General features: G+C 53.7%; 10 protein-coding genes across 10 annotated transcripts; 4 read left to right on the forward strand and 6 right to left on the reverse strand.

Annotated features, from left to right (window-relative positions):
- Nucleotides 1-346: 346 nt before the first annotated feature.
- On the reverse strand, nt 347-968 carry A1O7_07930 (signal peptidase I; the record flags this gene model as incomplete). Its single annotated transcript, XM_007761926.1, has 2 exons — nt 347-587; nt 643-968. The coding sequence occupies 2 exons, from the start codon at nt 966-968 to the stop codon at nt 347-349; spliced, it is 567 nt and encodes a 188-aa protein (XP_007760116.1).
- A 567-nt stretch (nt 969-1,535) lies between these two features.
- A1O7_07931 (uncharacterized protein) lies at nt 1,536-2,445 on the reverse strand (the record flags this gene model as incomplete). The annotated part of the gene is made up of 3 exons (XM_007761927.1): nt 1,536-2,085; nt 2,135-2,373; nt 2,431-2,445. 3 exons carry the CDS (start codon nt 2,443-2,445, stop codon nt 1,536-1,538), a joined length of 804 nt encoding a protein of 267 aa, XP_007760117.1.
- Nucleotides 2,446-2,784: 339 nt separating this feature from the next.
- On the reverse strand, nt 2,785-3,865 carry A1O7_07932 (uncharacterized protein; the record flags this gene model as incomplete). The annotated part of the gene is made up of 2 exons (XM_007761928.1): nt 2,785-3,698; nt 3,748-3,865. The coding sequence occupies 2 exons, from the start codon at nt 3,863-3,865 to the stop codon at nt 2,785-2,787; spliced, it is 1,032 nt and encodes a 343-aa protein (XP_007760118.1).
- Nucleotides 3,866-5,944: 2,079 nt separating this feature from the next.
- On the forward strand, nt 5,945-6,694 carry A1O7_07933 (3-oxoacyl-[acyl-carrier protein] reductase; the record flags this gene model as incomplete). Its single annotated transcript, XM_007761929.1, has 1 exon — nt 5,945-6,694. The coding sequence occupies one exon, from the start codon at nt 5,945-5,947 to the stop codon at nt 6,692-6,694; it is 750 nt and encodes a 249-aa protein (XP_007760119.1).
- A 665-nt stretch (nt 6,695-7,359) lies between these two features.
- A1O7_07934 (uncharacterized protein) lies at nt 7,360-7,887 on the reverse strand (the record flags this gene model as incomplete). The annotated part of the gene is made up of 1 exon (XM_007761930.1): nt 7,360-7,887. The coding sequence occupies one exon, from the start codon at nt 7,885-7,887 to the stop codon at nt 7,360-7,362; it is 528 nt and encodes a 175-aa protein (XP_007760120.1).
- Nucleotides 7,888-8,903: 1,016 nt separating this feature from the next.
- On the reverse strand, nt 8,904-9,320 carry A1O7_07935 (uncharacterized protein; the record flags this gene model as incomplete). The annotated part of the gene is made up of 1 exon (XM_007761931.1): nt 8,904-9,320. The coding sequence occupies exon 1, from the start codon at nt 9,300-9,302 to the stop codon at nt 8,904-8,906; it is 399 nt and encodes a 132-aa protein (XP_007760121.1). The 5' UTR covers nt 9,303-9,320.
- Nucleotides 9,321-10,739: 1,419 nt separating this feature from the next.
- On the forward strand, nt 10,740-11,624 carry A1O7_07936 (uncharacterized protein; the record flags this gene model as incomplete). The annotated part of the gene is made up of 2 exons (XM_007761932.1): nt 10,740-11,001; nt 11,059-11,624. The coding sequence occupies 2 exons, from the start codon at nt 10,740-10,742 to the stop codon at nt 11,622-11,624; spliced, it is 828 nt and encodes a 275-aa protein (XP_007760122.1).
- A 1,345-nt stretch (nt 11,625-12,969) lies between these two features.
- Nucleotides 12,970-13,822, forward strand: A1O7_07937 (uncharacterized protein; the record flags this gene model as incomplete). Its single annotated transcript, XM_007761933.1, has 4 exons — nt 12,970-13,058; nt 13,319-13,346; nt 13,434-13,509; nt 13,575-13,822. 4 exons carry the CDS (start codon nt 12,970-12,972, stop codon nt 13,820-13,822), a joined length of 441 nt encoding a protein of 146 aa, XP_007760123.1.
- Nucleotides 13,823-15,296: 1,474 nt separating this feature from the next.
- Nucleotides 15,297-15,661, forward strand: A1O7_07938 (uncharacterized protein; the record flags this gene model as incomplete). The annotated part of the gene is made up of 2 exons (XM_007761934.1): nt 15,297-15,319; nt 15,340-15,661. 2 exons carry the CDS (start codon nt 15,297-15,299, stop codon nt 15,659-15,661), a joined length of 345 nt encoding a protein of 114 aa, XP_007760124.1.
- Nucleotides 15,662-18,731: 3,070 nt separating this feature from the next.
- A1O7_07939 (uncharacterized protein) lies at nt 18,732-21,148 on the reverse strand (the record flags this gene model as incomplete). The annotated part of the gene is made up of 3 exons (XM_007761935.1): nt 18,732-20,405; nt 20,463-20,969; nt 21,020-21,148. The coding sequence occupies 3 exons, from the start codon at nt 21,146-21,148 to the stop codon at nt 18,732-18,734; spliced, it is 2,310 nt and encodes a 769-aa protein (XP_007760125.1).
- Between the last annotated feature and the right edge of the window lie 622 nt (nt 21,149-21,770).

Here is a 21,770-nt window from a genome sequence, read left to right on the forward strand (position 1 = left end):
TAACACAGTAATAGCTTCTCGTCTGCCTTCGTATTGAGGCGAGGTCGTCGCCATGGCAGAGATTGGGGCCAAGTCCCTCACTTTTGTCACGCCAGCCGCAAGCCGATGAAGTAGGCCTCTCGGAGGCCTTATTGACCACCGAATCTCTGGGAGTCTTTCCCCTTTCCCGCGAGTCCGTGGTGCACACGCCTCGAGAGATGAATGACATCTCAGGTGTCAGCCGAGTCAATGCCCTTCGGCCGGTTCTTCTGAGGGAAGAAACCGGTGCTGTTTTGATCCGTTCAGCAAACGTCGCCGAGAATAGATGATTGTTTTCCGGCCTTGAATGGTGGCCGCAGCTGATCCTTCATTCTCTTTGCAAGATGACCATAAGACCCATGATTCCAAGCATGACTGTCTTCAACCACGGATGCTCGCTAAGCATGATCGTGACGTATCCGACTGCGGGCACGTATCCGCGTACACTGCCGATGATGTCTTCATTCCTGTCCAAGTAGCTCTGTCCACGGGCATAGAGCTCGGTATCGTCGGCGATGTTATTGTCACCTTTTGTAAGGAGTTTCGGGGAGGACTGGGCGAGGTTTCCACTGCAGAGGTGTCAGCCTCGAGGCTCAGAAAGACGATTAAAAGCGGCTCGTATACCTTATGTCAGCCTCGACAGGGACTGTAGGCGCATGGCTTCGCACAACACGGTGCACGATGGGGATGTCCTTCCCCTTCACATTATAGACCACGATTTCTCCCACTTCTGCAGTCTTGTCCCGATTCCAGAGAAACAGTAGATCACCCCGTTGAAACGCAGGCTCCATGGAACCACTCAGAACCACGACGATCGGAGAAGGTGAGTCTGCGATGACTGACAGTGACTTCCATAGCATGAAAGCCGTCGATAAGACGAGGGCGAAGTTGAGGACTTGCGACAGTGACTGCCGAGGGTTCGACAAGTAAGGCGAGAGGGATGACAGCATCGTGGCAGATTGCTAGTTACGAATCTCAGGTCGACCTTTCTGGAGTACAGATCAAGTCTCTACAATCGCAATCCGTAGGGAAAAGGTGACCCCTTGACGTGCCGCAGGGCTGTCGGCGCCAGGTACTTCACACGAAGCGCTGTTGTGCATTGAATGAACGACAGGTGGCAGAAGTTCTGGGCAATCCCCGAAGTTTATCCGCGGGGAAGATACATAGCATCGCTTGAACACCTCCAGTCCCACTGAGACCGCTCGCCTACCGCTGGTCCATGTGAAAGGATGTGTTAGGGGTTCCGAGACTACCCTATTGATCGCTCTCTGGGAACTCCGATGCCACCTATCATCTGAGTACATTCCGACGTAGTAACCGCATCTCATCTTCTTCCAACCAAAGTCTAGCTGACCTCACTGCACCCTGGGCCGAAACTCATGCGTTGGCTGAGCGTGCTGGCCACCATCTCACTGATAGCGAGGCCAAACCGCGTTCTTTGCACTCCCTGGTTTCATCTATTGCATCTTCAAGACCAAGCAAGTGCGTCCTCAACGAACCTGCAGCCTGTGCACGTCTCACAAAGAGCACGCGGTTTCAGCCCAGACCCATCCAGTCAAACGGTTGGCAACGTCACTAGCATAGCAGTTTGTAGAGTGTCCACCCACATCCAGATCACCGTCCTGCGCAATTGAGCCAGTATTGTATTGACGAGCCGCCCGATAATAAGCCTGCGCGTCGTTGCCGCTCGATGCCAGCTGGTTCAGTATCTTCGCAAGCCCGTCCCCAGTTGATGTTCCGCCAACGCCATCAAAGATCATGCCAAAGATCTGAGAAGCTGGGCATGGGGTCTGAAGGTTTCCTTCCATGTTGCAAGAGAATGCGCCGTCGTGGGCTTGCATCAAGCCTGGGTTTTGCACACCATTGTTAGTCGTTCGCACTCGGACGCAGCCTTTGGACTCTTGAAGAACAATCGCCAGGATAAAGCGGTGGTCGACGTTGGTCAGGTAGGAAACATATTGAACCGCGTTCAGGACTAGATCAATCTCGTCTTCGCTATCGTCAGGTCCGTTGTCCGATCCTAGATTGACACAGGAAACGCGCATGACGCCCTTGTTGGCATTGACCCTTTAGTACGTCAGTAACGCCTGCAGAGACAACTCGCCGCCTCGCTTACATGTCTTCGAACGACACCCACTGTGCCATCAGAGGCCAGCCAGCGGCCGCTGAACCATCTCCAGAATAGGTCGTGTACCAATCACTTCCGGCTCCAGTGCCATCTTGTACATCCGCTGGATTGTTGTTTGCCCCAAGAGCAAACACCTCATTGATCCCGCGCACTTTGTGAAAGTGGGTATGAGAATGACCGCGGGCACGGACACTGGCGATACTGGCGACGTGAACTGCGGCGAGAAACTATGAAGAAAAAGTCAGACTGCGACAAAACAATCAGTCAGTGCTGGGGGTGCCCACTGTAGAATACAACATGGCGGACAGCTCCTTCCTAGTCACCCGCAGGCGGGTCAGGACTGACAGCAATAGCTGATGCAACAATGAATTCGTGGCGTGAAGGTGGTATCCAGACTGGGAAGGAGAAGTGCAACAATCGGTGCGGCAACTCGCGTCAACCGGTATACCTCTGTTGCGGACATTTTTCGCTCATCTGCAATGAATCCAGGACAGTCATCACTTTCTGCCACGCCTACAAATTGTTTGGTGGCCCCGTGGCCCCCATCCCAAATCCTAGTAGGAAATACCTACATCCTCTTCTCATCACATCCCCATGGTAGTCCTGTCACGGACCTGGTGGTGCAGATTCTGGGACTGTCATGCGAAGAGGATGGGTGGCTCCCCTCGAAAAGCTCTGTAGCGGTTCGTCGCCGCCTCAAGCCGAACAGCTCCTTTCACCAAGAAAGGCCAGTCTCTGGCAAACCCCTCAGTAACCTCCCAGCTCTCTGCGACGTCCGGCTCACCCCACAAGATGCAGCCACATTTCAAGGCCAGGTCAATCTCATGCCAGGTGTGTCTGCCAGCCAACGCCATACACAACCTTCCCTCCAACGAATGCTTTTCGATGTACCAATGCACGATCGCGTTATCCCTTACCACAGGGTCGGGGAAAACATCGAAGCACGGGTGGTGGGATATGGTTCGCTGTAAGTATGTCGGCTGGAAGTCAGGCGCAAGCGTTGAGACGTCCACTTTCCCAGTCATGAACGGCGAGTCATAGTCCCACGATGCCATGGATTGCATGTCCAGGTTCAATGCGCGGATGTTCTTGGCCAGACCCCGGAACACATTGTAGTACACGAGGCTGATGAGCTGATCCTCAGGGTTTGATATCAAGTCAGGATAGCGAACGTGGCCGACCTCGACGAGCACTTCTTCGAACTGGACGGCGTCGGAGTCGGTAGCTAGTCTGCCTTCATCACGTTCGACACTGATGAGGCCATCTCGCTGCATCGTCTCTTCGAACTTGCGACACCATGATTGAAGGAGCCGGAGATGGCGCTGCGGGGACGAGGACACGACGGCGGCGTCTCCCCAAGAGAACATGCCAACGCCAGAGACTAGAGATGTTAAAGAGATTGGTGCTTCGGGGGCCCGATCATGTTTGACACCAACAGAGAAGACCGTAACTCCGGGCAAGCTAAGGGCTCGGTTCATCCTCGCGTCTGGTTCGATACCTGCCTGAACCATGGTTCGCTTCCGAACCAGCTTTTGTTCAGCCTGGCGTTTCCCTGTGTAGTTAGAAGTGGTTGAGGCACGGATGTGAGATTGGAAACTCACTATAGGCTCGCCTGTTCAGTCGGTTCTGCAGTCTCCGTCGCTCCTTGCTATTCGTCTTGCCAGCCCAAAGCTCCCCGACGTTCCGTGCTTCTGGATGACCCATCAATGTGACGTCCATGGAGCTATGTGCTCCCGGCTGGATCAACGCCATCGCTGTTACAAGCTCTTGCAACTATGTCTGCCGATGATTGGCCTCCTGCCGGCCTTCGGAAAATCCCCCAAAGCCGGGCAACCGAACATCTGACGTGTGGTGCTATATTCTTCAACGATTACTAGGTGTTCCTGCTAAGTGCAGTAGGACGGTCCATGGATGAACCCTGGAAGAATAAACGCAACCAGAACCGGGTCACAGAACATCGCCGGACATGTAGAGACAAGAAATAAATAGGGATAACGCTTGCAGCTTATGGTATCTCCAAGAAATACATGATTACTATTCAATCTTTCGCTGACATGGTGACTAGGCTCAAACAGAACGCTGGGAAGCTGACACCACGAAAATAGTGATGACGAGCCGTATGACCCTGGGGATTTCGGGGAGGATACAATGATAAAAATTCGCCAGGAATGGCACCCAAATGGGACATCTAACGTTTGCTGGTGAGATATGTGTGCTCTTGGACGCGGAGCATCGAGCGAGACATATCCTGAGCTTCCAGGCTGCATAATCTTTCAAGAATACGCTCCGACAGCGCCTTGCGGGAGGCTCGCCTGGTACAAAGCAACTCCATAGACGGCGATTGGCAAGCAGGAAGCCTTCACCAACAATGCAGTTTGTGGTGATCTTAGATGCTAGAAGTGAAGGGCAGAATAAATGGAGTACGGTGTAGTTACCTAGGTACCTAGGTATAAAAGCGATGACGACACATCGTCTACATTTCACGGTGGTTCGACAGTCGAGATACCGAAGAGAATGGACCAAGTTCTTTGTCATAGCATGAACTCTAACCTTCCGGGGGATGAGTGGACTGAAAGTGCTGCGCTCTCGGTTTGTGTGATTTTGGAGAAACCATTTCTACTCATTCATGTCATTTGAAATCCCCAACTAGGTAGTATTCGATGAAATCAGAGATATCTCAGCCGAGCGGCAATGATCCTGGTCGGGTTGAGTTCAGTTCCGTGGTAGACGGTCACTCGCTCAAAAGCTCAGCCTTGTGAGTGCAGCCAGAAAGGCCAGCCTTCAAGCATCTTATCTCCTAGCATTCCTTACTGGGCACGTGAAAATTTCCATTCCCCGCGTGGTTATCACCAAGAGTTCGAAATTCCAGTTGAAGTCCTCCTTGCGAGTACGTACTACTCTTGACAGTACTGGGTACTCAGCGAGAGTACTCCGTACCACGGCGTAGTTAGTCGGCGAAGCATTGAGTCATCGGCTCTACCAGTGGCTAACGAATAGCCTCAGCGTTGAACATAGGACGCAGTTAATACCACGGGATAAACCCTCCATGCTTGCCCACCTGTTTTTATCAACCAATCTTACCACGCTTTTGCCGTGGCTGCAGACGCTCTTACTGCGTTTAAGCTGCCCTATAGGGTTAGCAACTGCACCCCGAGGCTGAAGAATCAATGCGGCCGCCTGGAAGTCGCCTTCAGTTGGTGCAGTGCTGCCATCGACTGGTTCGGCGGTAGGAGATTCGGGGTTTGCAGATGCAAGATACTTCCATAAGCGGCATCGTCAGCTTGGCAAATCCTTGGCCATTTGCACTAAACTCCATTACTCCGACCCTCGTACTTCCCTGGGTGACAGCCGACACAGCGCCGTTGGTATTTCACAAGGCCACCACGGTCGGTCGAGCGAAAAACAAGCTCTTATGGCCGGCAACATCCCGGTCGTCGCTATTACAAGCTTGCTCAGATCTTCCGTAAGGACTTAGCATCAACATTCAGCCATCCAGAATTCATCATGCAATCAACGTTCTTGAGACCAGGTGCAGTCGAGAAGTTGAAAGCATATAAGCAGGCTAAGGTACCTGATGAGGTAGGACTCTTCCATCTGCATACAACAACCCCACGAAACAGCTCAGGTAATCGTCTCGAGGCCCAAGTCTACCAAGTCATCGTTACCACAGGGAACAGCTTCGCCACAACAGACAGTAACTTCATCACAGAGAGTAACTCCACCACCACAGACAGGAGCAGTTGAGTTGCACCTACACCAACCTCAAGCGAACCGGAAGCGAGCAGGAGACCAGCCAACATGTCTAGCGTCCCCCTCTCTGGCAAGGTCGCCGTCATCACCGGCGGGTCCAAGGGCATCGGTGCCGCCACGGCGACCCTCCTCGTCAGCCAGGGAGCCAAAGTCGTCATCAACTACGGCCGCGACACCGCCGCCGCCGAGAATCTGATCTCCCAACTCGGCGCCGACAACGCCTACGCGGTCCAAGGCGACGCCAGCACCGTCAGCGGCGTGGAGAAACTGGTCAAAGCCAGCGTCGACAGATTCGGCAAGATCGACATCCTGATCCCGAACGCGGGCATCCTCCCGATGAAAGACATCGAGTCCACCACCGAAGAAGACTACGACTACACGTTCAACCTCAACGTCAAGGGCCCGTTCTTCCTCGTGCAGAAGGCCCTGCCCTACATGGCACGGGGCAGCTCCATCGTGCTGATCTCGACCACGCAATGCTACGCCTCAACTGTCTCAAGTCCATACACGCTGTACTGCGCCACCAAGGGCGCCATCGAACAGCTCACGCGGCTGCTGTCCAAGGATCTGCTCGCCAAGAAGGGCATCCGCGTCAACGCCGTCGCGCCAGGCCCCACTGCCACCGACTTGTTCCTCGAGGGGAAGCCGCAGAAAGTGTTGGACACGATTGCGAGCTTCCACCCGGCCAACAGGATCGCGAAGCCCGGAGAGATTGCCGCGTCGATCTCGTACCTTGTTGGCGATGGCGCCAGCTGGATCAGTGGCCAGACCCTCAGAGTTAATGGAGGGCTTGCGTGAGGCTGTAATGTCACTGAAGTTCGGAATGGGTAAGTCAATGGGAAGACGTTAGTCTCGTGGAGATTGGATTTGTGAACGCAGTCACCGCGGCAGGAGCAGAGACTCATGCACTTGTTGGAAGAGCGCTTCCCAGCAATTAGAAATGTATAATGTATTCCCTTAACATGGATGAAGATCGTGCAGCAATACCTATTCTTCTGTCCTTCGCAGCCAGCTACTTTTTGTTCCACTCGCAGTGCAGCAGAGCAACATACATTGAGAGCTCGCCGTGCATGTCGAATATCAGCTTTAGTCTGTCAGAGTAGCTATCTGGGGACGTGGCCACCTCCACTGGCAAGAATAACATGAGTCGGCGGCCATTACCTCCCCTTTTCTCAACCCCATTGGTGGAGCCATGAGGACTATTAGGGTACTTGTTTGACTTCCAACGGGCGCAACTCCTTCGGGCATTCCACCATAGGTAGTCAGATACTAGGGTCATGGATCATGCTGTCATATCAGGTCGGTCTTTGCCGTGGCCTACAGCAGTCACGAACGGCCAGGCAAAAAAATATCATCCTACGCGCCAACGACATCTCAGTGTCCGCTCCCGAAATGCATAGGCCGTGAGAGGTCGAAAGCACAATGTGGCCTCAGTTGTTCGGTATGTGTATGCCCACCGAACATCACCCATGCTTGGCCCGAGCCTGCTTCGACGCAAAAGCTTCCCTGATCCTATCGACCTGTTCACGCCTTTCTCTTTCATATTTCTTTCGGTTGACCTCTTCACGTTCCTTGCGCTCTTTCTCGCGTTGACTGTCTGCCCCACCAGGCGCTCTCAAAATGGTGTTAGCCTGGGGAACCAAGGCAGAGGACGGTGATTCGGCGGTATCGCATAGTATGGCGTCCCAGGGAAGGTCCGTCGTGGCTGCATCGGCGATGTAGAAAGTCTCCGGAAATGTCTGCGTCCCGCCATCGTAGTACCACCGCAGAGAGACCTTGGAAGTCGAGCTGTAGGTTCTGCCGGTGTGGTCTGCGATCTTGGTTGGTGGGATCGACCTTATAGATCCGTGACTGGCCGTGGCTCTACTCCTCGAGATGACGCTCTTTGACAATCCACAGCCGTAGAACGCGTTGGAGAGCTTGACGGGATGCTCCTGCCCGTCGGCGACGACGAATATGCATACCGTCGTGTTCGAAGCCTGTTCGCGCATGTCAGCAAGGCTAGCAAGGCTAGTGTGATGGACTCGCTTGAATGCAAGCCGGAGGGGGTGGAGAGTACCATTGGGACAGCTCTGGTGGAATGGTGGAAGAGTTGAGGACGACGACTTTGCCATGAACGATATGAAGACTCGAGCTGAGGATTGTCTCGCATGTGGTGATTCGCGATCGGCCGATTGTGCCCTGCCGCCATTCCTCAATGAGGCGTACATCCGCCGCGCAGTGAGGCGGAAATGGGGCGATCAAGCCAACAACTGGAATTCTGAGGAGCAGCTTGGACTAATCTCGTGCGCCCAAGCCCAGATTCAAATGCGCATGTGTTGGCAGGATGGTACTGGAGGGAACTGGCCCTTCATATATTTGCAGAGGCGTGTAGACGGAGCCTTGTCTTGAGGGTACATCCTTGTCGACCGCATGCTCGAAAACCATGATATTCTGTTGCCCTCCGGCTCTCTAGTCACCTTGGGGGGGATGGGCGTGACGACCAGACAAGAATTTGTCACTTGTTGCGGCGATCCAGAAGACGCCACAGATAGCAAGTGACAGCCAGGTTGAACAGGATCGTTCGAGGTACAAATCCAAGATTCTATCGTCGGAACCGCTGTCGTTCCATCCGGCTGTGACCAGTTGACCGTCCGTCTTCGTACATATTACCCTCGTCTACCGTTCTGGCGTTGTGATGGCGACTGCGAACCTCTAACTCCAGGCTGTGTAACATTGCCGTCCTCGATACCCCGTCCTCGGTCTGAATCCAGATTATGTTCTGATTGTGTCATACAGCCTCTACTGCCGCGAACCCCCGACTCAATGCCCCCCGTCCACATAGTATGCTCTGTATCCCATCCTTGGTCGTACATTCGAAACAAGAAACTTTTCATAAGAGTGCACCGACACCCGTCCCTTCTGGTTGGTCTGCTTTTTCTTGGAAAGCATGACCTGCTGTCACAAGACGGCAGTAATGCAACCACCAAACACCTCAATGGGAACCACCAACGCCGTCGCTTATGTTTTACTCCGTGTCCCTTTTTCTGTTGAGCTCAACCAAAGCAATGAATTCAGTCCAGTTTTCTTCAATCCATGGTCGGCCAAGGATGCAGTCGAATTTGGCGTTAGATTCTGCGGGCAAGACATAGAATGAGGAACGATAAAAGGTCGGAGGCTGGCTCGGTCTGGAGGCGTGACTCCGGAAATGCCACTGCAGTACGACAGCACTTTTGAGCTCAGTGAATCCACCGATGGACCGTACCCGGCTGTGGTATGGTTGTTGGCTCAAGTCGAGCTCAGTGCGAGCTCCGTGTGAGATGAGGTTGAAATCTGCCCCGGTGTCGAAGAGTACGCGTCTCGGCGTGGTGGACAATGACAAAGCTGGCGCCTTGCAAGGCGAATCCGGCCGCAGGTGAATGAACATCAATGACACGAATATGTTGTGAAGGTCTTTTCTGCTGCCCTCCGTCAAGTTTGCTGTGCCAGAATACGCGGAATTGAGCGGCTGTGGCATGACCGACGCTTCATTTTGTCTCTGAACTGAACTGACGTTCTTAGGTGGCTGGCGCACATCATGAGCAGGGCCCGCTGTTCTCGTCTGCGGATGCGAGACATGTGAGCTCGGAGAAGACTGATGGCTTGAAGAGGCCTTCCTGATACTAGATGTCGCCATTGTTCTCTACAAAAGGTCAGAGTGACGGCTGGGGATAAGTCTTGAAATCCTTCGTCTTACCTGGACCTCAAACATTTCTGGGCTTCTCGGAGCTCGCTGCCAAAGGACGGCAACTTGGACTCACGCTTCAGTGCTGCCTCAAGACTTCGGAGCACGACGACGCTTTGCTGTAAGTAAGTCGAACGGCCAGATTCGATGCTCTGCTATAAATATGACGAAGAGCCCTCAGCGTCTGGTAAGCGTGGTATGATCTATGCTTGGATAGAGTCGTCGCACAAGGACGGGGCCGTCCTTCGGGCGAGTTGCAGATGTGACAAACTCCTCCCAGCAACGTGAGAACTCTAACCTCCTACACCAGGCTGCGGCCGCTACCCTCCTGCTGCTTGAGACATGTTGGATCCTGTGGATAGATAGTTGGCTCTGCTCTCTGAGGGCGAACAGATTTGGACGTCTCGGAAACACCTCCCAATACCGTGGGCCAGTCTCACAGCAGAAAGTATGTCTTCTGCAACAGTGACACCACAGTCCCAAAATTGATAACCTCAAGAGAGCCAGTAACTATTTCAAGATCACCTCGGGAAGGGAACTTGCAGTCCTACATCATGCCTGCCGTCTTGAAGTCTGAGACTTTGTCAAACCCATAAAGGGTAAAGTCTCCAACGAAACACTATCTCGCGATGTTGTAGATAGACCAGATCGCCAGGAGGGCGCATCGTTTCTGGTGTCGACGGAAGTGACATAGCTAAGGGGTATCCAGCATCGATGAATCTGATGTGCATGCTGTCCCGGTTAGCACGTGCTTCAGGACGAACTTGCACCTCAGCACTCGCTTCATGAGACCATTATACGCTCTCCCCACCGGGAGGCAAGCATCCGTGCGGTAACGCGGTGGAGAGGAAAAGACCGAACGAGTGACACCGAAAACATTGCCCGTCCGTACGCTTTCCACTGGGAGCTTTCCGTTGGTGAAGCGGTCGAGGGAGAGCCTTTCAGAGGCCACTATTTTCTTTGGGCAGCAACGCAGGTGCAGGTCACCACGCTCCACCGCCTTAAAAGTGGCAATGCGTTGGATAAGTGTCTGTGAATCCGCATTATAAGCAGATATCCGCTCGTGTCCTCCCCGAAAGACATACCCCTGGCTCCTCTGTTTTCACGCTCAAGCCGCCACTGAAACCATTTAGTGCCAAGATGACCGGCTACGGAGCATTGGCTGCGATGATGGCCAACAACAACAATATCGAGGCCTTCAGAAGGTTCTCCAACCTAAACGTCGAGAACATTCTGCATATGCAGGCTGAACTACAGCATCTGGAAACGGTGATCCATGAAGTCAGGGCTATTCCAGAGTTGAACAGCTTCGATCGGATCTGGATTGACAGTCCCGAAAACATGTCCGAGGATGACATCCGCCGGATTTTTGAGCGGTCAAGGACCCTGCTGGACCAATATTGTAGGAGACATTGTCTCATAAGTAGTGGCCAGACATGATTGACTGATAGTGGAGTAGATCGAGCACTGTTGCGGACAGCAAGAATCAACTCGCTGCATCGGCCCCCGAAAGAAAACCTCGAGCTTCGCAGGCAATGGTACGACGAAGAAAGTGGTGGTGATCAGTTTTTGTATGGCGTGGAAGCTGGCATATTCCGCGACTCGAGCATCGAGGCAGACATGTTGACTCTGGGCGATAATATCGGAAGCAAAGACGCACTAGCCAACTTCCTCAGCGAGAAGGTTGTGCCGTTTTACCACCGCTTCGTAGGCTACAGACTTCACCGGTCAATGGCAGAAAAGGCGTTCGAGCGGACATGGGAGTACCGCCCGGAGACTTTGGTGCACGCTGGGAACGCCATATGCATGCTGTTGTCAGCCGTCATACCGGCCTCGTCCATTCTGGTGCTTTTCAGCGTCAAGAGTATGGGGGCTCGGCTGGTTGCCATCAGCATGATGAGCCTGGTCTTCTCCTTTCTGATGAATATAATTGCTCAGAGGCGGGCTGACGTCTTCATGTCCACAACAGCATTCGCAGCGGTGCTTGTCGTGTTTGTGGGCTCAGCAAACGTGATGGGCAACTGATGATCGACGCCGGCGGGCGCACACAGGTACAGCAGAAATTCCCCGAGTGGTCGTACAGTGTCACCTTTCCAAGGCAGGCGGCTGATTTTGGGGGATGCTGATGTCGGAGTTGTCTCACAGAAACTGCCGTGGAAGCCCCATTGTGCAGTTGGTAGATTCAAGGGGCAGACTGGGAGACAGGAGTAGGTTGGTCAGCAGAGAGACAAGTGACCCGGCGGCGGTCGGCGCTCTCAGATGTGTACTGTCTAATGTACTCCCTATGCTCCGGAAATCAAACACGGTGGGCAGATCGCCGGCGCCAAGTACTTTGAATGCGCGCTGAAAGGTATTCGGTTGTCCAGGAGGAAACCCTTTCTCAGTCGAAGCGGAAATAAATCCCGTTACATTTCCCAAATTACACGCAGGCGGCGCTCGCGGTTGGCCAGGAGGTGAGCAAAGGAGAGAAACATTGATGCTGTAGACTCGACACCTGCTTGAAAGCGACAGAAAAATGATGATGGCCTGACTCCCAGCTGAGGATGGTGCCACGGCCCCTTGCCTCGCCCGGCAGTCTCCTCGGCATCGGATTTTTCATTCTTCCGACACATCTTGGGGAATGATCCCAGCTGGCTTGGTGTCATTGTGCGCTCTCAGAGGCTGGGGCTTGTGGATTCGCCAGCAGCAACTTCGGCTAAGCTGTCGAGCTTCCTGGCAAGTCAGAGCGTGCGGTTGAAGCATGACAGATCGTCGCAGTGAGCTTGGAAGGAGCTGTGAGCTGTCCCAACCTCGCCTTGCTCGTTTCCTCCGCGCTCTGGCGCCTCGCTTTCCTCAGTCACGACACCCGCACTGCTAAGCTGCTGAGTTGCCCCTCACCCAGTCAGTCCAGCCATCTCGCACTCGCCTCTGCTGCTGAGCATGCGCCTCTCCACCAGCCCTTCTACCTAGGTAGAGGAGCTCGCTCTCAAGCCTCTAGTCAAGGGGTCTGTCAATTGATGGTCCAAGTCTTCCTGCATCATGATGCATTTCGGCACCCTATTTTCTACCCGTCCTGCCCTGAACGCCTCATTCCGCCTCTCAGGCTGCTGTTCCGATTCTATTTCCTCCCCCTGAGTTGCTTACTAGCTTAGACCTGGGCCCTGATTCTGAGCCCCAGCTCTGACGTTTGGCCAGCAGCTCCCCAAGCCTCCCAACCTCAGCCGTCTGCCGCTTCCCCCTACCTCGAATACAGTCCTTGCGACATCCTCTCTCCTTTTGTTTCCTCAAGCCGTCCATCTCTACTTCGATTTGTCTCTTGTACTCGTTCCACGTTCCCATCAAGCTAGCGTTGATCTACACATACCCAACCACTTGACCTACCCTCAATACAATGGCACCGCCCAGAAGACGTCGTGACGAAGAGGAAGACGAAGAGGAAGAAGAGCTGCAGAGCTTGCCCGAAGACGACGAGGAAGAAGAGTGAGTGTCCAGGCCCGTCCATTCTCTTGCAAGTTCTTGTTGCCTGCCTGGGATCGGAAGAGCGCGCACAGCACGGTTCCCTGTACTTCCCCAGCCATTAGGTCCCTGTCAGCGCCTGGTCTGCGCGCATCTCAAATCGCAGACCGGTGCTCCTTCTGGCCAGACCCACGCTGTGATACACCTGCTCACTTACTGCCGCGTGGCCTCGAAGCTTTATTGAAGTCCCTTCACCTGATCTTCTTTACTGACAGCCTTATCAGGGAATACATTTCGGACGAGGACGAAGATGTGAGTTTCCCTGTTCATTCGTGGTCCATGGCTTCTTGATCAGCCTAGTTTGTCTCGTCAATACAAGCATGCTGACACGATGCGCAGGACGAGGAAGGCGACGAAGACGATGAAGAAGAAGAGGAGGTTGAAGCTGAGGATGACGAGGAGCCAGCCGCCGAAGGTAAGATGCGTCCCCAATGACCCGCAACAATCTGATGAGGCACCCGCTAACATGCAGTGGCACAGCCCCTCCGAAGTTGAAACGCAAAGCCCCTGAAGATGACGCAGAGCCTGCGACGAAGAAGACCAAGCAGGCCGAAGACAACGGCGAAGAGCTCGAAGAGGAGGAGGCCGAAGATGTGGAAGAAGATGATGATGACGAGCAGGAGGGGGAAGAGGATGAACCCAATGTCAAAACAAAGGTCATTTCGGGCTCTGAGTCCAAGACCGCTGCCGCCACGGCTGAGACTGAGGATCTTGACGACGAGGATTAGTTATGAGCTTCCCTCGCGGGTGGCTTCGTCGGCGGCGTATAGCCGCGAGAGACATAAAAGACCAAAAAGTTGTGTAGGCAACGAAGCGCGGAGTCCCCGCCTAGCCACAGAATACCTACACTCCGTCTTCGCGGCGCCTTCAATTCTCTATGCCTTTGCAATGCTGTCGCTTGAACTTGGGTCCCGGATCCATGGTAGGACTTGCCAAGCTCAAGCAGTCAATCATCCGTCGTAGTCTTCATGTTGCATCTCAATAAGACGGGCTGAGAAAAGCGACCACACGGTGTTTAAGGACAACTCAATCCTGAGTTTGCAAATCATATCATTTACCCGACCCTGTCTTGGCTCGGTCTGTCCGGTAGCCACGTTTCAAGATCTTCCCCCATTGCTAGACTCCTCATCTCCCACAACGGCTCCTGCACTACATTCATCGGTGACAGGAGATATCAAGCAAAAGCAATAACTTAGAGGATATGCGCTGATGCGGGCCTGCCAGTCTCGAGAACTCTGTGCCACCTGTCAGAATCATCTAGGTACATATGTATCGGACGAAGCAGTCATGCGCCCATTGACTTCCTTAGTCATTTGGCAGAGTGCGGGCAAAGCGGCCGCAATGGCACGTTCTCTACTTCGTATTATGCTGATCTGACTCAGGTGCTAGAAGAAGATGACCTCCCAGACCGATCTGCGTCCTCTATCGTCGCCGACATGGTCTGTACAACCGATACAACCTCTCTGAAACCACTCCTTGTGATCCAGGCAGCCAGCCGAGCTGCGCCCTTCGCTGTGGAATGTAAGAAGTCACCGTCGTTTCTCCCATGGATCGACTTGCCACTCCAACAATGCTATCTCCATGCAAACATGCTAACATGAGGGCCGCCTAGATATGGCAAGGCCCTCAGCTCGAAACTCTAAGGTAGGACGTGATCAAGCCCAACCCTCTCATCCCCCAAAGGACCTTTCTACCATTCGACTCCAGATTATGCTCAAGGACTCTATCTAGCTTTTGTCATATGTACCATCTCGTTGCCATCCGTGATCGAAATATATCCGAGTTTCGTGGCCTTCCCAAAAAGTATGGCTTATCACGAGCTGCTGATCTGGTTTTGGACGCGAGCTTGCACTCCTCGCTCTGAAACGAGGTGATAGGGTCATCGCCGCGACTCGCAATCCCCAGCAAGCTTGAAGCTCTCAAGGGTGCCGGTACAACCCTTATTGAGTGTTAGTTCACTGCACCCACTGTCCCAGCTGAAGAATGCCGTAGCAGAAGCAAACACCATCTATGGAAGAGTTGACTACCTGATAAAATATGCTGGCTACAAACAGTACGGTGGCCTGGCAAAATTGATGTAGGTTCCCACTGGTCACTATACTGTCAGTGCCTATAAAGGCCTTACAAGGTCGGTGGCCACTCAGGCACAATTCACTACAAACGTCTTCGGGCTGTTGAAGACGACCCGCGCAATTGCCCAACATGTGCGAGCACGACGTGCAAGTGTTGTTCCCAACTTCTCTAGCGTTTGTTTCTTGGATGAGACCCCCCGGTGTCGGTCTCCACTGCGCATCAAAGCGGGAAGTGACTGGCCTTCAGCAAGACTGTACTACGAGTTGGCGGACTTCAGCTTCGAATTCTGCAAGATCGAGCCTTGCTATTTCCGGTCCAACTTTCTTAACCCTTCAAGCGTGCTAAAGAGTCAAGATATGATTCCGGACTATGAAGCTGCCGCTATCCGGAAGGATGAGCAGTCGATGGAGCAGACCGCCAACGAGCAACCGCGCGACATCAACAAGGGATTCAAAGTCATTGTTGTAGTCATTGTTGATGCCCTTCCCGGTTGAGTCCGACCGAGAGATACTAATGAGGTTTATGCTGGAGATGGTCTCATATCGGAATAATTAATTCCGTATGCGAGGACACAGTGAAAGGCTTGGAGGCATGAAAAGACCTGACCTGGTCAACTGATCTAGATGAGCAGTTGAGGAGGAAAGACAGCGTTTGAGCCTCGAAGACCTGGGCCTTTCAAGGAATGAGAGCAATCGTGGGTCGAGGACCAGAGTGTCTTACGCGCCTGACGGGTGGCATTGTATCTCTTCACGCCGAGCTTCAGAGAGTCTCTAAGTCCCCCCTCTAACTCCCCCCAAGCCACGGTACCGATAAAAGACTAGATCTTTGGTTTTCTCGGTGCCATTTTCACGTCATGTCACCCAGAAGTCAAGGCTGGCATCTAACATAGGTACCTTACTATCCCTGCCATTGTTACAGAACGTCCTGTTGCTGCCATGTCCACGATCAAAGGCCCCGCCGTTGCGCCTCCCGGCCTCAAACGTTTACCCTGTCAGGCGTTCTTCCCTTCCTGCACCCTAGTGCCAGAGGCAGGATGACATGGATTGCCCCGGCATTACTCTCCATTCATGGAATCTCCCGCTTCATCTCACGCCCGATGATCCACCAGGGATAAAAATAACCGACCTTCCTCAAGTCTTGACCGAAAGCTTGATCACACCTGCCCCTTCTACCATATTCCCCGGGAGACTCCATTCCCCATTGTCAACCTTCGGGATGTTCGTCGTACCCTATCCCCCATTCGGCATGTGCATGGCATCCTTTTGCAAGCACTGCTGTCTTACGACATCGCACAAGGTGGCCGTGGTCACCCCACCGCCTGGCTCTGCAATCCTTGAACAAAGGCCCCGTGTTTGACGTCTTGTATATCGACACCCTTGTAGCCCGGGCACATGAGCTCAAGAAGAGAGCTTCGTCGTATCACTTGGTATCTGAACCAAATATAGATGCCGTCAGCCGCATCCTCGGGTCGATTCCCTTTCGTGCTGATGGGCCGAAGTCGTCATCTTCGCGATCGGCAAGGCTGAAATGGGTGGTACGCAGCAACAAAGACCCCTTTTCCTGACCACTGCTCTTTTCCACTGCGGCCTCCTTTGCTTTCGACATTCTCTTCCTGCTGTAAGGGACCCTAGTCCTCCTCAGTCAGGTCGGGCGAACACCGCGCCACCTACGATGGTCCACGTATCACAGTGCCATGGAGAGGCTTCTGGTAATCCCAGCAGCCCTTTCAGTCTCGACTACTACTGCACCGGCAGGAACCGTCTTTACTGTGACGATATCCAACGCTATGGCTTTGCACATGCACTCGGCCGCACAAGAGATGCATGTCAACTCTACATGTGACCACCACTCTGGGATGGGCGGTCGAGACGCACACATATCGGTGGCTGAGGATAGACAGCATGCTTCTTCATCAGTCGAGGCATTCCATACACACCAACGCGACCTTTGCCCTTTCTCAACCAAGTCCCAGTGGAGTGGTTTTCCGCGACCCGTGAGCCAGAGGTCATTCAACATGGCGTCAGCCATGTTGCTGCATAGCACTCTGTTGTACACACTAGCGAATGACGACAGTCTACAGTGAGTGTACGTCTGCCATGGTGGTTATGCCCGATTGGCCACCTCTATGCAAGCGCCGCCCTATTCGTAGTCCACAGTACACAGTTCAGATACTGTACGTACGTGTCCAATCTCACTTTCGGTCCTACGATCGCCCACTCGTACACCCTACCTCCGTTTCGGACAGAACATACAGTACGACTGGCAGAGTATCATCCCGCAGCCCAGCCTTCCTGCGGAATCCTTGCTCCTTGCTCCTTCCTCCTGCGTGCGTCCTCTACACCCCTGCTGGGTTCTTGCATACGTACCTATAACTCACCCCTCCTCAGATCAGCCTCGTACTGGATACTATGTAAAGAACACAGGAGAGTCGAAAGCAAGGCTGAATCCGTTCCCACCCGGCACCACAAGCACGCACGCACGCACGCACGCACGCCGCCACGCACCCATCCGCCAGTGCTGATCGTCCTTTCCCGATTGACCCCACTCTTATTTCCCTATCCCACTAGGATAGGTAGGTGCTAAATACCGAGCTACGTACGTATGTCCTTACGAGTACTGTTGCAGATAGACAGGCGATCCAATGACCCGGGGGGTTATCAAAGTCTAAATATGGACAATGTGACCCTCGCGATCTGGAAGAGTCGCACACCTCGCTTGATCATCCCGAGCCGCATGCTTTGGAGTTGAGTCTGGCTTGTGGTGCGGTCCCGTACACAGCACATCTGCATCGAGATACGGTAGTGCTGAGAAGTAACAATCACCATCTAATGTCTAGCTAGGTCGGAAGCAGCATTCAGTGCGTGGCCCGCTTCATCCCATGATGATACTGGTGATACCATCCCGTTCCACCCCGCGTACGAGGCTCCACAATCTGATGGACTTCGATGAGCACAGTTCGCTGGCCTAGAATCATTGGATGTGTTCGTACATCCTAAGTATTTTCTCGCTCGAATTCTGTTACTTGCCGGCAGGATATTTCCTCAGGAATGTCCAACCATCGCCGCCCCGTCTATAGCGTGTATGTAAGTATGTAAACAAGTATATACTGTCCATTGGGCTCATGTATCACATCGTCCAGGCATGCTCGTTGCTGGGTTACCAGCCTCATCAAGAAATGGCAAACGAAAGCTTTGGTGGCGAAACCACAACCATACAGAGCCATGGCCCAGTGCAAATCCAGATCAAGCCAGTGGATATGGCTTCCCTGTCGAATCACCCACCTCACTCCCTCCCAGAGTCACAAAATGTAAATGTAAAATGCAATCTTTGTTCTCGCTTGCGCTTTTGCCCAGTAAAATGACCCAGTCAGTTGTGCTCCCTATTCCCGAATCAAAAGGCCGCCGAGTCACAACGCCCAAAGTGCTAATGCTGTACAATCGGTGGGCGCGACGTATCCACCAAACTCAAATATCAGTGTTCCATTCAGTCCGCACACGGTGGGGTCCAGATTTCCGCTGTGGTCAAGAAGTGGCCATCCTGAACCTGCAGCGCTTGGCCGGCTAGTCACATGTGCACGGTCTGGCCCTCGTTCCCGAATGCGTTCTCCAAGAAGTTCCAATCAATGTCTCCTGAGTTCAGTCTTGGGTGCGGGTCGAGGTTGTATCCCAGCAAGGCTGTCCTCACGTGCGGATCGACTTCTGCGCTCCCGAAACTGTGCTCCGATCCGCCGACGGGGATCCGCTGGCCAGGAAACGCTGGGAGAAAGTCTTCCGTCGAGCCGTGAGCCGTCGGTTCCGAGTATAGGCTGCTGCGCATGCCTGACCGCCACTGCATGGGCGCGACGAACGAGCCTGGTGTATCGGGCTGGGTGTATGCGTGGGCTAGGGATGAGTTCGACAGAGCCTGGATCGCGGTCGGCTGAGCAAGGTCCATTTGCTGGCTGGTTGGCGTGGGGATGCTGAATTTGACGTTCGGTGGCGTGGGCGAGTAGCTCCGTCGGAGCCCGCCTCGCTGGGCTTTCTGGCAGTCCAGGACGGCTTTCATTCTCTTACGGATGATGGCGTTGCTGCGCTCTAACGCTGGCATGATGTTGGCTGTTTTCTGGAGCACCTCCAAGAGGAAAGTTAGTCCGTTCTTTTGGGCCGCCATTGCCGGGTCTTCGCCCGGTTGATAATCCCTTTCGAACCGCAAGACGGCGATTGTGGACGCGATGTAGACGCTGTAAGCGTTCAGGTAGGAAATGTGGGTGAGCCCGAATGTATTGGCCTGTAACACGACGAGATCATGGATGGCGCTTGTTGCCTGGATACACGTCTGCCACGATCGTGCTGGTCCGGGAGCGGTCATGTCGCGTGCTCCCAGAACCACCGGCCGGTGCAGCAGGATAACGGTCGTGTGGTAGAGCAGGTTGAGAGACATGATGTGAACTGGTGGGGCCAGAGATGGCATTTGGTCCGCATTGATTCTTAGGTGCGGCGGTAAGGAGATGAGCCAGTCGCGCAGGTCGCGTGCAATCTGCACAAAAGGAGCTTCGCTTGCTGCCTTGGCTTCCGCCGAGTGCTCGTCCTCTTCCATTTCCCTTCTGGTGGCTGCTTCAGAAGAATATATGCTCTGCATCAGATCGTTCAGGATCACACAAAGCTTGCACAACTGGCGGAAACATGAAACCACGTATCCGGGACAGGGGGGATAATTGGGCGTGTTTGCAAGTTCTGGGGTTGGTGTCTCCCCGTAATAAGGCGCCCAAAGGTCGCTGTCGCTGTAGTCGTCCATGAACGTCAGCGGAACTTCTTCGGTGGCGGGAGTGAACCCAGGCATTCGCCCCAGATAGAGAGAAAGCATTTTGTCCCAAGTATAGCAGCTCCAGAACAGGCGTTTGCGGATCTCGATGTCTTCCGGCGTGAGGCTTTTCACGAAAGCCTGCAGCTTGTCGCTGGGCAGGTGGATTCCCAAGTCTAATGCCATACGGAACGCGATTCCCGAGAACGTCCATGCTTGTGAGGATCGTCCAAAGACAACCTCGCGGGCAGACTGTTGCAGAAGGGCTTGGATTGTGGGAATCGAACTGTTCCGCAAGATGTCCATGCCGAGCCCAAATCGTGCCTCACCCGTCATCTTTTGCATAAACTCGCCCGGGTTCATCGAGCTCCCCATAGGGCTGTGTTGGCTCAAAACACTTTGATATTGATCCTGGTATACGTCGTGGTTCAGAAATCTTGAGCTGTGCGCATGCATCACCTAGGAATTGCGTGGTTAGTGAGCCCTATGCGATCTTCTGTCTCGGTATGCGCTAACCTTCAGTAAAGTCTCGGAAAAGTAGGGCGGGTCCTGCGCTCCAGGGGTATTCAAATCGACCATGGCCATGCCTCTAGTGAATGCAGGCCTGTACACAAACAAGAACAGAGGGTGCAGCCAACACCAATGGTACTTTAGTAATTCATGGGAGATCTCTTTTGGAACATTTGCCTTTGCAGCGCCGTTTGCTATTGCGAAAGGCTCAATCTGCCTTTGGTGGGTGGCGTTCAAGACGAGGTCGCGCTTGACACGCTGATCCTCCTGGGCGTTGACGAAATAGTCAAGATGCGCAGTTATGGGCGGCTGATGTCGTTGACTTGAAGGAAATTCATGAATGGGCGAAGTTGAATTGTGGAATGTTACACCTCCGCTGTCGTCCACACTGATGTCGGCTTCCCATTTCAAATGGCGATTCCGATATGCAAGAGCTTGGCTCGAACTCTGCGAAGCTGCCGTTTCGCTAGCTGGTGATGCTGACGGTGGTTTCTTTTCATCGTGCGAGACGGCCTGCCGAGTCATGAGCAACGCTTGGCGGCACAGGACGAAGCCTTGCATACCTTTGAGAGCCAAACTTGGGTCTTGGCCTGGCGCAGTTGCGACTTCAGCTCCTGGATCTCTTCCTCTAAAGATCGCACGTAGGCCAGCGACGGTGGTTTATCGTAGTGACAGTCGTCTTTGTACGCCATGCACCTGCAGAGCGCTTAAGCTGTGGTTCTCTTCCCGGTGATACAGGGCATACCTACGTAGTGCATTTGGGGGTCTTGCCATCGCATTTTGACTGTCGCCTCATTAGCCACTGTGTGCACGGACCCTCGATGGACCACGATCTCGCGACCCATCAAGACAGCGGGGTCAGTCGGTACCTTTCGTCTGCGACAACCAGCACACGTCGATTTGCGATGTTTGGATTTGGGCTTCTCTTGGACTTCGGCGGGCATTTTCGAGGGAGACGAAGGTCGTTCCTTCACAGGCTGTATCGAGAGTCGTGATCGCGAGTCGAGTTGAAGTCATGGCCAGAGCCTCGTAGGGCAGTGAGCCGACTATGAATGGATTTCTCCTCACGAGACGATCCGAGTTGGAGAGCAGGACTAGTATGTCAGCGATGTGCCACCCCTGCCACAGTCAGGTCGACGAGGTATAGCAGGGTAATTTTCTCAGACTGCACGCGGTTGGGACGCACGCATACCTGGTTCTAGCGTCATGCGAAGGCGATTGACGGGCTCCATGCAAAAGCTGCGTGGATAGCAGGGGTCTCCGCAGTGGGATCACGGATGAGCAGTTGGCGCCAGCATGGACCAGACGGGACAC

The sequence above is a fragment of the Cladophialophora yegresii genome, assembly GCF_000585515.1.
Source record: "Cladophialophora yegresii CBS 114405 chromosome Unknown aczIN-supercont1.5, whole genome shotgun sequence".
Classification (NCBI taxonomy): domain Eukaryota; kingdom Fungi; phylum Ascomycota; class Eurotiomycetes; order Chaetothyriales; family Herpotrichiellaceae; genus Cladophialophora; species Cladophialophora yegresii.